The sequence below is a fragment of the Mustela erminea genome, chromosome 8, assembly GCF_009829155.1.
Source record: "Mustela erminea isolate mMusErm1 chromosome 8, mMusErm1.Pri, whole genome shotgun sequence".
In the NCBI taxonomy this organism is placed as follows: Eukaryota; Metazoa; Chordata; class Mammalia; order Carnivora; family Mustelidae; genus Mustela; species Mustela erminea.
The window spans coordinates 6311910-6329294 of NC_045621.1; the positions used below are offsets into that span (position 1 = coordinate 6311910).

The 17385-nt window shown below is 37.2% G+C and overlaps 1 protein-coding gene across 3 annotated transcripts; it reads right to left on the reverse strand.

Moving 5' to 3' along the window:
• Positions 1-2842: 2842 nt before the first annotated feature.
• LOC116597259 lies at positions 2843-16632 on the reverse strand. 3 transcript variants are annotated; one of them, XM_032354731.1, is made up of 5 exons: positions 16538-16632; positions 15702-15895; positions 12449-12764; positions 9066-9211; positions 2843-3785 (listed from the first exon to the last, which is right to left on the reverse strand). In XM_032354731.1, the coding sequence occupies exons 1-4, from the start codon at positions 16560-16562 to the stop codon at positions 9108-9110; spliced, it is 639 nt and encodes a 212-aa protein (XP_032210622.1). In that variant the 5' UTR covers positions 16563-16632; the 3' UTR covers positions 2843-3785; positions 9066-9107. The 3 variants fall into 3 exon arrangements, 2 of the variants coding, with proteins under 2 accessions (XP_032210622.1, XP_032210621.1); XM_032354730.1 differs by lacking the exon at positions 2843-3785 and having other exon boundaries at positions 8942-9211; XR_004288530.1 differs by lacking the exons at positions 2843-3785; positions 9066-9211 and having other exon boundaries at positions 12677-12764; positions 15702-15864.
• Between the last annotated feature and the right edge of the window lie 753 nt (positions 16633-17385).

Here is a 17385-nt window from a genome sequence, read left to right on the forward strand (position 1 = left end):
TAGGTAATGGGAGAATATATTTACAGATGACATCATCTGATAGAGGTTAAGATCCAAAATCTATAAAGAAATTATCAAACTCAACAACCAAAAAACAAATAATCCAGCTAAGATATGGGCAGAATACATGAAGAGACATGATTCCAAAGAAGACATCCCAATGGCTAACAGACACATGAAAAGATGCTCAACATCACTCATCATCAGGGAAATAGAAGTCAAAACCACAATGAGATACCACCTTACCCTTGTCAGAATGGCTACAGTTAATGGCAGGAAACAATGAACGTTGGTGAGGATACAGAGAAAGGTGAACCCTCTTATACCATTGGTGAGAATACAAGCTGGTGCAGCCACTATGGAAAACAGTGTGGAGATCCCTCAAAATGTTAACACCAGAGCTACCCTATGGCCCAGCAACTTCACCACTAGGTCTTTACCGAAAGGATAAAAAAAATACTGATTCAAAGGGGCACATGAATCCTTCATCATAGAGCAGCATTATCAAAAACCAAATATTGGAAAGAGCCCAAATGTTCATCAGCAGATAAATGGAGAAAGATGTGTATATTTCTGCAAAACAATATTACTCAATCCATGAAAAAGAACGAAATCAAGTTGTTTTGTCATATTTTTATAGTCCAAGAAAAAATTTTTAAGAACTTTATGTGTTAGAGGAACACTGAAGTGTTCAGGTGATGTTTACTAGTAAACTTCCACAAAATTCAATTGTACCACAAAATATGTTTTCTCCAAAATTCACTGGCTCATCATTGTACACAAAGTGGCATTCACATATAAAATGACATTGGCCTGCTCTCTCTGTATAAGTTTATCAAGCAAAGGGAGTTTGTGTGGGAAGTCTCTGAACTCCACAGACGGTACTTACAGAGTCTACAAATAGTGTTTCTGTGATCAATTTTCAATGACTTGGATGGAGATAGAGTGTATTGTGCTAAGCGAAAAAAGTCAGTCAGAGAAAGACAAATACCATATGATTTCACTCATTTGTGGAATTTAAGAAATAAAACAGATGAACTTGAGGGAGGGGAGAAATAAAGAGAGAGGGAAGCAAACCATAAGAAACTCTCAACTATGGGGAAAACACTGACGGTTGCTGGAGGGGAGGTGGGTGGGGGTGGTCTAAATGGGTGATGGGGGTTGAGGCGTACTCTTGTGATGACCGCTGGATGTCATATGGAACTGATGAATCACAAATGCTACTCTTGAAACCAATATTAAAGCATATGTCAAGTAACTAGAATTTTAATAAATCAAGTAACTAAAATTTTAATAAAAGTTTAAATTAAAAAAATAGTAAACAAAAATATTTTGGTGCCATATGCAACACCAATATAGTATTATGAAATAGGATCTTTGACTACATATTCTGGCGACCAATCTGTTTCTATTAAATGTATCAGCTTGTCCCTGCAATTAGGGGAGCTTTCAAAAATTTTTTTTTTCCTAAATAGAGTAAGGATTCCCTTCTTCCTAGTAGTTTTTCAGCAGTAAAAAACATACATGTATACGGTGTAAACTTCTCCTGGTGTAGCTCTCTTAAATTACACATTCATGAACCCAGACTACCGAGATTTTGCCATAGGGCACGTTTTATCTGCATGATGTCTTGGAGGTATTTGCTAAAGATTAATGTTATTTTAAGAACTATAAAATTACATTGGAATAAATCACAGGCATAGAAAATTAAAAAGGTTGCTTTTGGGAAGGAGTCTGTGCCATACCACATATTAATTCCAAATACAGACTCCTGGCAACTCAGCTTCAATGAGTTGGAGGCTGGAGAGCAGACGAGGTAAAGCCTGCATGGAGAATCGGGGCACAGTCAGGCAAGGGAGAAAGTATCCTGCAGATAAACACCGAAACAAAACATAGATTTACAGCCACAGGCATCAACTCTGGGACCCGGCAGCCGCCGGCACGGCGTGCTGTCATCTGGTCATCTCAAACGGGACGGTTCCCTCGGAGCGCATGAATCATTCAGCATGTGAGGCAAAGAAGCTGCTCCTAAAGCAGCCCTTGATCATGGCCTTGCCGCAGTGGCTACCGGGGCTGGTACAGGCCACACACGCACACCAGCCGAAGGAACCTCAGGTAACAAATCCGTCGTAACAGCACACACAACAGTAGCACTGACAGTTCTTCTCATGATTTCTCGGAGTAAGAGATAGCGTTCTGTGAAATATAATAAGGTACTTTTGAAATTCCCAAAGGAGGTGATGCTCCGTTTACATCCACCGATTGCATAATCTCCCCACAAGTAGTTTTGTCGTATTTTTATAGTCCAAGAAAAAATTTTTAAGAACTTTATGTGTTAGAGGAACACTGAAGTGTTCAGGTGATGTTTACTAGTAAACTTCCACAAAATTCAATTGTACCACAAACTATGTTTTCTCCAAAATTCACTGGCTCATCATTGTACACAAAGTGGCATTCACATATAAAATGACATTGGCCTGCTCTCTCTGTATAAGTTTATCAATCAAAGGGAGTTTGTGTGGGAACTCTCTGAACTCCACAGACGGTACTTACAGAGTCTACAAGTAGTGTTTCTGTGATCAATTTTAAGCTATAAAATCAATTGTGGAATGGTTGTCAATGAGATTTAGGAAAAAGATAATTGCTTCTCTTATGTATTTTTAAAGTACACTTAGATTTAGGATATGGTCACACTGTATGTTTTGGAAAACTCAGGAAGTATACAAAATATTTATGAGAAAATGGTTACTTAGACTTATTATATAGTTGCCACTTGACAAATGTAAATACATTAAATATTTGCAATTACATATGTGTAGAATTATCCAAATTAATATGGCTGCTTGTTTACAGACTACTACACACTTAACAGAGAGTTTGAAGCAGAAAACTTTACACTGAAATTTTAGCATTCTTTGTCAATTGAGAAATGAAGACAAACATATCCTTGAAATTGTGTACTTTCAGTGTCATATTTGACTCAATTTGTAAGACATTATTTATACCTGAATTTTTTATGTGTTTCATACAAATATTGTACCTCTTCTTCATATCAAGCAACGGAGAAAATGGACCTCAAACATTTAACAAAAGTCTATTTAATGCACATATATTGGATGCTTATGAAATCTGAGGTATTTGATGGTCACAGTAAGATTCAGAAAAAAAAATCATTCTTCACAGAAGCTTGCTCACTTCTGAAACGCGCTCTGGCGGTCGCTTTGCCTCCTTGGCTCTGCTCTTTCACTCACGTCAACCTCGATCTCATCAGAGCGGACCTGGCCTGCTTCCCACTCATCACAGATGCTCAGGTCCTGGGCTCTAGTCAACTGTCCCGTCAGTTGCTCTGCCTGTCGGAGGGTTGGTAGAGATCTTATCGCTGCTGATCACAAAGACCTTGCTTGGCTCTTTATCAACTGTGCAGCCAATTTCCTCTATTAAATGACTTCTGTTAAAAATAGGCTGGGTGGTTTCTGAAAATTTTCCAGAATGACTGAAACTATTTTCAGCAAGGGCTATGCCACCTGTCATGAGAAACACCGGTTAATTCTTATAAAGAGCCACCATAAATTTGACAGACTGGTAGAACTGAAGCTTGAACATTAAATATCCAATCTGCTTATTTTACAAACGATGAAACTGAGGTAAATTGGAGTTCTATTTGCAATTGTAGGATAAATCTTTGCCATCTGTCAACGAGATAATTTTTCTTTATTTGAGGTATATTGATTGCGTAGTAGAATCCAAGCATTTAGGAGGTCATTTCTCAAAAGACAACTTCATTCCTAGGGGTGGGGATGAGAGTAAAGTTAATACGGGTGAAAAGTTGTTCACAAAGAAGTTTCATTTTTGTGTGCAGTAGTTTGAGGGAAAATTAAGATCTCATTTTTCATATTTCTAAAATGGCATTGATTAAATAAACAAAAAGGATGACCTAAAAAGTCACAGCCCTGTGTATACTATTGAAATTTAAAATTAATGGCTATATAAACTTTGAATATTTGGAGATTTCATTGGCTTTCGTTAAATTTGTTATAGAAAAACTTGGCTGGAAGTGAGGACCAGAGCAAGGGCACTTACAGTCATTTTCCCCCCAACAAAATTACATCCTATGTATAATGAAGTTTATTCAGAGGGAGTGTACTGACTCTATAACCAAGAGTTCTGTCAGAACCATTAACGGAGGTTGTAATTTTGTATTCAGGGATTCTTTAACAGTGATTATTGAACCATGAAAATGTAGTCATTATAACCTATAAATATTTCTTCATCATTGTAGTTACAGTTTTTTTGAACAGGGAAAAATAGTGGACAAGGAATTAGAACAGGTATTGACTATCGCTCAAGAATTAGCAGAGATAGAAGCTTGAATAAGGGATTTAACTCTCCGACCAACACCATTTTGGGGCTGAGGACCACTCTGACAGCTCACAGAAATGATACAAATGTAAATTTAAAAATTAAATTTGGAATTATACATGGAGATTATGCAAAATTACATATATTGTATATTATAATAATATAAATTATATTGATATTTGGGGGATATTATTATTATTTTTAAAAGTTGCCATTATATTTAGTGAAGAGGGTTGGTAAGTATATGATTAAAGTAAAGCTTTATTTAGCTACTAATTATAAATTTCTATATTTGTGTCTGCTCTATGGAAGAACTGTGACTGACTTATGTTGATGTGTTTTCCTTTCTTAACATAAGGAAACAAATAAAATTATGCAAAAAACAGAGGATTGAAAAGGGTAAATGACTCTTGAAATGAATGCATTACGTTGAAAAGAGTTCATCTGCATCAAATGGGTGAGGAGTAACGGAATTATTCGTAGATACTCACTGGTCTCCTACAAACCTGCTTTTATGATTTGAGTAGTAATAGTTTCTCAGGACATAGAGGTAAGATCTCAGTGTTACAAGTGAGTTTACATTTGGATGCCCATTCTTTAACGTGGTACTTGAACAGCTACTGTCCCTGAGGTATGGGAACCCATATGGTGTAGACCAGTTATACACAGATATTATTACCCATTTTATACCAGTTTTATACTTACACCTTAAACATCTCTTACATTCTCCATAACCTTATGTTTGATTCATTGATTTAAATAGCATACAAATTAAACAAGATGCAATAAAAATATTAAGGTGCATCCAATCCCTTTTCAGATCTAAGCTGAAGATGAGATCGGCGCTTCAAGGTAATTGTGTCATAATTACATTGGAGAAAATTATTTCTATTTCTATTCAAGGAAACTAGAGTCGAGAATTTAGTGGATATTCAGAAACATTTTGGCTCACCTGCTCCCACATTAAATCCTCTGTCAGCACAGCTTCAAGTGAACATAGGCTGGTAAAGGGTACGAAGTGATGGCCAGTGCAAAAGCCCCAAATTAGAGTAGCTGCATACTTGTGTATGCCTTTGCCCTAAGGTGTACAATGTTTCTTTTCCCAGATTTACTGCTTGCCAAATTCTTCTCCAAGAAAAAGAGGAAAGAAAAAAGAGAAGAAGGAAGGAAGGAGAAAGGTAAACATAAAAAGGCAGGTCTAGCTAATACGGTAATACTTAGAAGATATTAGCAACTCTATTGTTTCAGGTTCTAACATGTAGGCTCTTGTAGCCGAATGTAATGTAATTAGAAATGTTTAAGGTAGGCATTCCTTAAGACATTGCATAAGAAATTATTATCCTGATGTATTGGCTATGATCCAATTCAAATCTTTAGATGTGCTGTTTTAATAAAATAATGAATAAAATAATCAAAAGAAAAAAAAATCATTTGTTCAGCTACTTCACTCCAACTCGTATTTTTTCCCTTTTCGACGGACTCTGATATTCCCCAAAAGAAAGGAAAGAAGATACTGTTTTCAAACAGATAAGATTAAATATCTGGACTGACTGATTTTATAATGTTGATATTGATTCAGAAGTCCCTATGATACAACCAGAAAAAACGTACATACCGGGAAACTGAATGACACATGAGCCTAAAAATTTAGCATAGCAAGCCAAAACAAGGTTTTAGATTTTAGTACATTATTCTTTTACGACTTTGGATCTTACCTGTTTGCCTCCTTTGAGAGGATAGTTGAAATTTAAGCTGATTTTACTTTTCATTTTATAAATTGGAAATTACATTATTAATCATCCATAATTAGGTTTAAAGAAAACACAATTTATATATTGTGTGAACTACTGATAATAGATATTGAAGACTTAGAAATTATATTCCCGGACACAAATAATAGCTTGAAAATATAAAAAGGACTTGGTTATAATTTCAGACGGAGTAACACTGAATCCAAAAAGAACACAGAATATAATGTTTTCAGTTTATATTTTGTTTAGGCTCTTCGAATAACAAAAACTATCTTGTTATGTTAGTAATTTTTTAAAGTTACAAATCTCACCAGTTTCTACAAGAACAATGAAGATAGTAGATATTATTGAATATATATCTCTATGTTTCTGTTTACCAAATCAATTTTATGGATTTATTACTCTTCATTTATTCACTGACAAATACATTTTAAGTTCTCACATGCTTACTCAGAGCATGCACTGTTCTTTGTAGTGGGAATACAATATTGAGTGAAACAGACACAAGTCCTTGCCCCCGTGGACAATAGCTCTTGTCAGAGAGAAGTAAAGACACTTGGAAGAAAAATAAAGAAGAGGGAAAGAGTGTTGGGAGCACTATTTTAGAGTGTTTAACAGTGCCGAAATTTGAGGAGGTGACAATAGAAAGACTTAGAATAAATTATGGTGGACACTTTTCATTGTCATTGCTAAGGGAAGTGACAAACTGATAACATCAGCATCATTCATCCAAACCCATTGAAGTTGCCTTGATAATAGGAACTGATGACTCTACTTGCTCTAATTCTTTTTATTTAAAAAAAAAAATATATATATATATACATATATATATATATATACATATATATATATATATGTCAGAGAGAGAACAAGCAGGAGGGGTAGCAGAGGGAGAGAGAGAAGCAGACTCCCCACTGAGCAGGGAGCCCGATGCAGGGCTCAATCCCAGGACCCTGGGATCATGGTCTGAGCAGAAGACAGAGGCTTAACCCACTGAGCCACCCAGGTGCTTCAGTATTTTCTTTATTTCTGAGAACCTAATCACACTGCACAAATGGAATCTGACTGATTACAATCTCAATGCCATGGATTATGATCTTTTTCATTTACAAAGTTAGGCATTTTTCCCTAAATTATCTATTTTGACTGCCCTTGAGATGGTAAAAAACAAAAAGCTTTTCAAAAAGAAATGTCTTCATTTTTTTAACTTACTATTTAAGTAAAAATAATATTATAGTTTTATGATATTATAAATAAATCAAAATCACTGACTCTTCATGATAAATTGAAAGTATGAACAGTTGTTATCAATTTCTTAGGCAAACGGAGGTATCTTCAACTTTCCATACCCCAAAACAAATATGATAGGTTAAGTTTGTTAATGGTTCCCTTCTAAATTTCTACTTCCCAGATGGACTTCTTTACCTTTACTCAAACTTCATGGGAAAATATTGATGGAATGTAGCTAGTAGATAGGAGGCAACTTGGATGAATGTAAAAAAATCCGTGTGTGTGTGTGTGTGTGTGTGTGTGTGTGTGTATTTATGTGGGTACCCAGTTTCCATTCTAAAATCATCTTTTTGAGGGAAGAAAAAATGGAAGTATTTTGACTGATTTTCTTTTCTGAAATGAGGAGAATGTATTAAACCCCTAACTTTTATATATTTTTTCTAAAAATAAACGCCCCAATATTAATGTATTTGATGACAGAGTACAGTTGAGAAGGACCAAAATTATGCTGAATTTATCTCCCTGTGGAAGCTTCTTTACCCCATCCCAATGCCCGTTAAAACTGTTGGTGAATTTTATGAGGTTTTCCTTGAAAAATATTTTAGCATATATAACAATTATTGATTTATGGTTCTTTAAGTAACATACAAGCTGGTTAATATTTCCACAATGCTTAAAATCTCACTTAAACAATTATAATGTAAACAATTACATGTTATGTCTTTTTTTTTTTTTAACATTTTACTTATTTATTTGCAGAAATCAAGTAGGCAGAGAGGCAGGCAGAGAGAGAGATGGAGGCAGGGTCCCTGCCAAGCAGAGAGCCAGATGCAGGACTGGATCCGAGGACCTTGACCTTAGCCAAAGGCAGGGGCTTATTCCACTGAGCCACCCAGATGCCCTACATGTTATGTCTTAATAGTATCTTTAAAAAAATTTCTCAGTACTATTTTAATAAAAGAAATAAGGCATATACTATAAAGTTGCTTTAAAAATATTCTATAATAAATACATATCAGAAGGCAATAAATTGGGTCAGAAATGTAAATATGGATTTCAAAATTCTATGATACAAGAGCCTAAGTTTTACTGTATTGGTGAGGCACAAGATATGTATTTAAATAAAGTGAACATTTTTTTTAATTTTTTATTTTTTATAAACATATATTTTTATCCCCAGGGGTACAGGTCTGTGAATCACCAGGTTTACACACTTCACAGCACTCACCAAAGCACATACCCTCCCCAATGTCCATAATCCCACCCCCTTCTCCCAAACCCCCTCCCCCCAGCAACCCTCAGTTTGTTTTGTGAGATTAAGAGTCACTTATGGTTTGTCTCCCTCCCAATCCCATCTTGTTTCATTTATTCTTCTCCTACCCCCTGATATGAGGAAGTGGTGATGCAACATGGGGGCTTAAGTGGGTAGGTAAAGTGAACATTTTTAAAGTACATTGAACTACAGATTAAATTACTAAATAAAAGTACAGATATAAACTTCAATCTAAAGACAATTATTTTATGTATATTTTTAATTCCTGAAAAACAAATGAAAATACATTTTTATATCTTTAAAATTTTCACCAGGATAATATCTTGAGGCAATGAAACATTATCAAAACAGCACTGATATTGAAGAAAACATCTGACCAGTCTTAATAGTGGTGATAATTTTAATATCAAATCAATAAAGCATAACATGTTCCAGTGAGGAAACGGACTTACTTGCCACTGCAATGGGGGGGATAATGTTCACTACACCCACCATTACAGTGACCACACTGTTCTTCCGTGATGAAGCTGATGATCCCGTGGGCTGTTCACAAAAGTGTGAATGCATTGAGGACAGTATTGATCCATTTGTACATAGGCTAACATTTTGAAATTAGAAAAATAATGATTAAAATGCCAACAAAAATTCTTGTTTAAAAAAAAAATCCTTGTTTTCCCTACAAGGTACATGTATTTCAATTTCAATTTCAGTCTCAAAATTGGGTTGACAGAGACCTTAATTACTTCATTATCATTTGCAGGTTTTGTGAATTGTATTTTTTATAAAAATAAATTATATGATTCTGCTTTTTAAAGCCATGGAAGCCCTGGAACATTACTGAACTTTGTAATGTATAAGTGTGATTCATCACACTTACAAGCACAAAAGCATTAAACTCGAAATCATAAACAGTAATTAATATTTTGCTAGTTTATTATTATAGTAACCAATTTTTCTTGTTTATTATTCATATATAAGTAAAAAAAGTTAAGTGCAGCATAACAGAGACCATGAAATTTCCAAGGTTGCATGCGACTGTGTACATGTCTTTGGAACAATAAAGATTGCTGTGGTCTCCACAGGCATTGGAGTCAAAATGCCATCAGTGCTATATGTTGCCTCAGAACTATATAAGGCTATTTTATGTCTTCTTTTATGAGTCTGATATTTAATTATATTGAATTTCAATATTAAGTAGTTATTAATATATTCCATTAAAACATGTTTGAATAGGGGTAATGAGCTATCTCGGTCAAAGGATCATAGGACTCTTGATATTGGGGTTGTGAGTTTGAGCGCCACATTGGGGAGTTAGAGATTACATAAAAAAATAAATATTTAAAAAGTGTTTGAATAAACTCATCAACTTAAACTTAGCTTACACTGATTTTTTTAGAACATTTGTAGTTGACAACCTCTTTGTTCATCACAAAACTTAGAAAAAAGGGTGGTCCTTGTTATGCACCTATTGTTATTTATAGGGCAATATAATAGGCTCAAGAGCAGTAAAAATAGGGGCGCCGGGGTGGCTCAGTGGCTTGGCCACTGCCTTCGGCTCGGGTCATGGTCTCGGGGTCCTGGGATCGAGTCCCGCATCCGGCTCTCTGCTCGGCAGGGCGTCTGCTTCCCTCTCTCTCTGTCTGCTGCTCTGCCTACTTGTGATCTCTGTCTGTCAAATAAATAAATAAAATCTTAAAAAAAAAAGAGCAATAAAAATAATGTACTTTAATGTCTTTTTTTTCCTCTTTGATTTTGAATGTTTTGGGAAGGAGACTCATTGGCCCAAAGCATGGAGTATTGCACAAATGTTGGGCAATTATCAGGCATGCTCCAGTATACGAAACGTTTCTACTTGTAAGTGGCTTAAACTGTCATTCATGCATAAAACAATTTTTATCTAGTTAATAGTCTGCTATCTATTCCTTACGGATTCCAAAGCCAGCCTTATTCTCGTGCCTTAGAGGGGAATGAGAGAAAACCGTAGCTATCCGGTGGTCTCCGTTTACTCATCTGTAAGTGAACATTATATCACATCTAGAAAATTTCTTGGACTGACATGACAAAGAAGTTTCTTATGACATTACTGTACTGAAATACATCAGTATACTTTTTTTTTTTTTTTTCTCCTTCAGGGAAAAGTACAGCATCCTGTGTTGTTTTCGGATTGTGGCCCTCCAGAAGCGTTTCCCTCTCATGCTAGAAGAAACTCAACACTGGCAATTGTTTCAGTGACCATTTACGTGTTCCTACCAGCTTATGGCTCTGGCAGGGTCTCCCTCCTGTCAGCAGATCTCAGTGCACTCTCTCTGAATGAGCTTGTCTCCAGATTTCAGGGTGGTTTGCCCTGAAACCAGTTCTCCAACGGAATACCTGTTTTTGTCTCTCTTCAATCTCCTTTGGTCTTTATCTATCTGTGCATACATATATATGTGTATCCCTTAATACATAATGAAGGGATAATGATAAATTAATTATATTATATTTATAATTAATTATATTATAATTAATTAATATATTAAGGGATCATTATACATTTGTGTATCTTAATCGGTATGACGATATTGTGAGAATGATACCCTCTTGCATGTAATGAACTACTCTTATAAAATCAGGATTTTCTTTGTTTTTTTTTTCTTGAGAAATCAGGATTTTCTTATTGTATATAGTATAATATATGCTTTTTAGAAGAAAAATCAACCTCCTGTTCATATATTACAAAGTCTTTCAATCCTAATATCAAAGAGCTGTACGCTAGTTAGTGTGAAGAGACCTCAATACGCCTCCTCTTTGATCTCTAAATCCTGCGCTGACTTACATTAACTTTTCTCTCCACTTCTATTCCACATTAAATAGCGTTTCATTATCCAACAATAAGTCTTTTGAATGTCGCTGTAAATCAGATACACGTGCTTCTGATAGTGTCATCATTAATAGGAATATTACTCATTGACATCTGTGAACTTGAATTTATACAGTGGCCCCGAATATCATTACAGCAGCCGTGCAAATCATTGTGTACTCAAGGCCGCAGGGAAATAAATCTGAGTCTTAAGAAAATTAGTCAGCGATTTCAAGTCCTTCAGTAGTTACAGACAGCATTCGTAATAAAACCCAGACTCTTCACAGAAGCCCCTCAGGACTCCAACCTCGTCTTCCCAACTCATCTCCCTCCCCCGCCTTCCCTTTTGTCCAGGCTTAAACCAAATTCTGTTATATCCAAATTCATGGAGATCCATGTGCCTGTGCTTGGCGCAGTCTTTCCCTCTGCCGGATGTGTTTCTTCCAACTTTTATTCTTTCAAGTGTCCACACAAAAGTGAGTATATTATAAGACAGTAATAATAGAGTTTCATATGAATAATTGCGTAGCACGAGGGATGTGGCAATGAATAAAAATAGTTTCTGTCCTCAAGTGGCCACCTATTGGTAAAACTCTTTTTTTTTTTCTTTACACTTCAGTCTGTGACTGCCAGATGCCCTTCTTTTGTTTTCTCAGAATAACCTTTGCATATTCTTATGGAAGTACTGAATTCCTTAATTATAATATTCATGTACTTGTTAGACTCTCCATAGACCCTGAGATACATTGTAGTAATGAAAGTCGTCTAGCACAGGCACCGGCAAGCGGCAGGCCAACTCCAAATAGTTTTCGAAAAGATCAATGTATAAATTAAATAAATGGAATGTTATAATGTAACACTTAGCCAGCATCTAAAGGAGGTAAATATATATAAATAAACTTTTATTTAAAAAAACTACCTCATTGACATGTAAGCATTTTTACATTTAACCATTTTGTATTTTTAAATAAATAACATATATTTATAATTTCCTACCAGTGTAATACAGTGTCTCCACAGTACTGTAATCATATTTTTTGTGCCTTTGATTTTCATTTGTGATGACTGCTTCTGTACTAAACAGTGAAGTCTTTAAGGGCATTGGGGTTAGTAGACTATTTATATTTCCATTTGTTTTCCAGACTATCTTTACTTGTTTTGAGACACTGATTTGAGATTTTATTTTTAAAATAAGTTCTATTATTTTCACAATCATGATAAGAATGTGGCACTTGCTTATCATGCTGAGAAATACCTCGCAATCTTCAAGGCACTCAAATGTGTGCATTTTCAAGGTTGACTTTTTTACTGGCTGGGAAAGCAAAGGGAAGTATCCAGTGAGGTCCCGGATAAAGCTCCCATTAACACACTGGGACCAGCTCTAATGCACAGAAAGAGCTTTCTCGCGTTTTTTATTCTCCCAAGCTACCTGCTACCTGACATTCTAGACCTATGCGTTTAGTAAGATATGCTAGCCACACATGACTATTACAGTGAAACTGATTAAAAGTAAATCAAATTAAAAATTGAGCACTTCAATTACACAAGTCATATTCCAAGGGCTCAGTGACGACCTGTGGCTATTGGCTAGTCTGCTGGACAATGGAGAAATAAAGCATAATCATATTTTCAGGGGTGCCTGGTTGGCTCAGTCGGTTAAGGGTCTGATTTCAGTTCAAGTCATGATCTCAGGGTGCTCGGGTAGAGCCCCCCACATCAGGCTCCCTGCTCAGCAGGGAACCTGCTTCTCCCCCTGCCCCTTCCGCCATTCCTGCTCACTTGCTTTCTCTCTCTCCCTCTCTCTCTCTCTCAAATAGATAAATAAGATCTTAAAAAAAAATTCATATTTTCATCTTAGCAGACATTTCCATACTATTAAAGGGAGAAGTGACGTGTATGTAAAACACTAAACCACAAACTACAGGTAGTTTATACTTCGAATTTTTTTTTACAGGTAGTTTATACTTCAAATTTTTTAATAAACTATACAGGTTGCACTTTTCATATTGTGCCATTTTTTTCATATGGTAATAAAATTTTGCTTGAAACCTTCCACTCAATAACTCATCCCATAATGTATCATGCATAATAACCATATACACTGTTAGAAGTGAAGCACTTACCAAATTTAAATGGTTTAAAAGTAAATGTGATCAAATCCAATAAAAAATAGAATATGAACATATTTCCAATTAACAAAAATAAGTTGTGCTTCAATTGTCCTTTCTCTAAGATGTGTAATTTATTTTATGTTTTGAAAACATGAGTCATGCTTATATACAGGCTATTTAAAAATGTAGCAATATTGGTTATTTAATTTTTGGTTTATTTTCTAAAATCTTCCAATAACTAATTTAAAATTGTATTCGTCCTTCTAAAATACATTTTTATTATTTCAATAACAATATGTATTATTTCAATACATATTAAAAAATTATATTATATATATCACTTAAGGTCCTTAGAGTTGCCAGGTAGGAAGTAAAGGGAATGTCCATATTGTTTTCAGAATATTAAAAGAGATTAATATATTTGAGAAGTTGCTTAGTGGTTTTCTTACTCATTCATTTCATTTAAGAAATATTAATTGATGTGATATACTTTTTTGCTTATTTGTTTTGGGGATCAGTGAGGAAATAATTGACATTCTCTTCTAGTAACATTTTAATCATCTCCGAGATATAATCTACTTTTCTTGGTCCTTTAAACAAAAATAAAAGAACAGGAAAGAAAAATATATCCAACAACATCTATCTTTTGACAATTGGAGGAATCTTATTAGAAAAGACTGGAAGGGGCGCCTGGGTGGCTCAGAGGGTTAGGCCTCTGCCTTCGGTTCAGGTCATGATCTCAGGGTCCTGGGATCGAGTCCCACATCGGGCTCTCTGCTCGGCAGGGAGCCTGCTTCCTCCCCTCTGTCTCTCTGCCTGCCTCTCTGCCTACTTGTGATCTCTGTCTGTCAAATAAATAAATAAAATCTTTAAAAAAAAAAAAAAAAAAAAGTAAAGACTGCAGGAATCTTTCATCAAGGGTGCTACACCGCTGCCTAATTAAGATTTCCTGGGATGCGGGGGTGACTCAGTTGTTGAGAGTCTGCCTTCCGCTGAGGTCATGATCCCAGGGTCCCCGGACGGAGCCCCATGTAGGGCTCCTGTTCAGCGGGGAGTCTGCTTCCCTCCCCCCACTCCCCCTGCTTGTGTTCCCTCTCTCACTGTCTCTCTCTCTGTGTCAAATAAATAAATAAAATCTTAAAAAAAAAAAAGAGATTTCTTGATCTTCAAAAGTTCTTAGCGCTGTGTGATGTTAAGCATCAATTCCTATTTTTTGTGAATAATTCCAAACAGCAGTCGACTTGACTTAAGCTTTTGGCACCAATAAAACTAACCGAGTCCATATATCATGTGAAAAACATGATTATCTGAAACCTAAATAACAACCAGGGGCGAGGATCCCCTTATTGAGTGGACAAATAAAATCATTTCTTGTAACCAACACTTCTTGGTTTGCACGCGAGAAACACGGCCGGGCCACCGGCACAGGCCAGCGCGGCCGACCGGCCCAGCCCCGCCGCGGGCCGTCGCGGTCTCCTGCCCCTGCCCCTGCCCCTGCCCCTGCCCCTGCCCCTGCCCCTGCCCCTGCTCCCTCTAGCCTCCTCCTACTCCGTGGACAGCGGATACCGCAAAACATCCCGGGAAGAAAGTCCTCTTGTTCCTGAGGGTTTTTCAAAGCTTCCATTTGTGCAATTTGGGATCGTACAGGGGGTGGCGCTGGTAAGAAACCCTTTCCCGCCTCGTCGGGGGGTGGTGACAGCTCCGTCCTGGCGCGACGGACCCCGTGGACCCCGCGGACCCCGCGGACCCGGTGGACCCCGCGGACCCCGCGGACCCCGCGGACCCCGCGGACCCCGCGGACCCGGTGGACCCCTCGGACCCCGCGGACCCGGTGGACCCCTCGGACCCCGCGGACCCCGCGGACCCCGTGGGCGCAGCGCTCGGACGCATCCTCCCGGGCGCCGTCGGGTCGCGTCGCTGCGGCGGAGGAGAGGAAGAAGGAGGAGGAGGAAGAGCCGCGCGGGAAGGACGGAGGGAAACGCAGGAAGCCGCGGAGGAAGGAAGAAGCGGCGTCGAGGGCGGGACCGGGATGGACAAGAGCCCTGGGAGGAGTCGCCGCCTTCGGGGAAGCCGCAGCGTTTCCCGGGGGATCACGGAGGGACTCTGCGAAGGCTCCTCCCTAACATGCCTTCACCCACCTGCTCTGCACGTGTTCCCCACGGGGCAAGCGACGCCGCTCGCTCCAGCCGCACGGCCGCGCGCAGGGAAGGGGCAGCCGGGCCCGGAATCCGTCGGGGCGCAGGACCGTGGCCTGCGGGCGACGCGCGTGGGCAGTCCTCAGGCAGCGCCTGCAAAGGTGGGCTGCGAAACGGTGGGCAAGGCGATGCATTGGCTAAAAAAGGAAAATAAAGTATAATTATTTATACTAAATTATAATTAAGAAAACAGCCTTTAGAAAATAGATTCTGTCTTAATTTGCAAATCCCCAGGTTTCAGAAACGAAATAAACTTCTCCAAAGTAAAATTTTATCTTCAGGGTTGATCTAGGATAATTAGATCCCGTTTTTCCTTTTCTCTGTTCTATAAATTATAGGGTTTTTAATTTGACCTTTAGCTGACTTTGCTACTAAAAAATGCCACCTAGAAAACAATGAGAAAAAATTGCTTGGTGATTTACATAAATGGGCACACATTTTATTGTTCTGTTCCAACCAGCACACTGTAATGTTTATAATGCTTCACTAATATATATTTGAAAGTAATTGGATAGTCCTGCCCAGATGAAATTGGTTATACAAGTGTTCCGATGCAGAACACTGCTGCTCGCTTGCTTTAATCATCCCTAAGTGGGTTAGTTGCGTTTATTCAGTCATGAATCATATGATGTTGCTTCATTTCTACATTGTAAGGGAAACTTGCTTACAGATATCTGAGTCACGTACATGAAAATAAGCTAATGTAAATGAAAAGAAATTAAGATAAAATGTATGTGAAAGAGAGAAAAGCAGGATGAAATATCATAAATTTCACCTACCTAAAAGTTGGAAGTAACTGTTCATCTATTCAAAGATGCTCACTTCCTATATTTTAGCTTTTGCTGCTATCTTCTATTCCAGGAAGGTCACCGTTAACTGTGAAATGACAACAGCAACTCAGCAATAGGAAAACTAGATCTTTAGGAGAACTATATCTTTCTTGTGTTACTTTGCCTCCCATGAAAATTAAGTATAAGAATAATTTTCTACTCCCTGGCCATCGTGAATGACAATCATTTTGCCTAACAAATTTGACTTTGCCCCTGCTAACAAGGCCTGTACTACTAATCCTATTAAAACTATTAAATATCTTAAAAGGAAGACAGAGATAGGAGTATAAGTTATAGCATTGTATCACATTATTTTACTAAACTCAATTGATAAGTTAATATTTGCAATGCTCCCCAGTATGACAAATTTTGTCAGAGAAAAGATCAGATAGGACCTATGGATTTAAAAAACTTTTGAGGTATATATTTTTATTATTGTTTTTAAATTATGTTAATTTAGTCACCATACAGTACATCATTAGTTTTTGATGTAGTGTTCTTTTCTCTAGGGATATGAATATCCAGTCTGGGAATTCCAAGAAATACATTTGTGACTAGAGATGAGCAATAAATTAGTGTTTTCAGTGCTTTTCAGAAAGGTCAAGTATTGTATGCCAATAGGTTGTTTAATCCCCGGCTTGAATTGGTTAAAAGATTGTAAAATACATAAATACCAAATCTTCAACTTCCTATCTTGGTTGGAATATACTTTACTGTGTTTCACTAATTTTTAAGGATACTGATATTCTGTATGCCAAAGGCCAGAAAATGAATGTTTCAAAACCCTTTGCAGATAA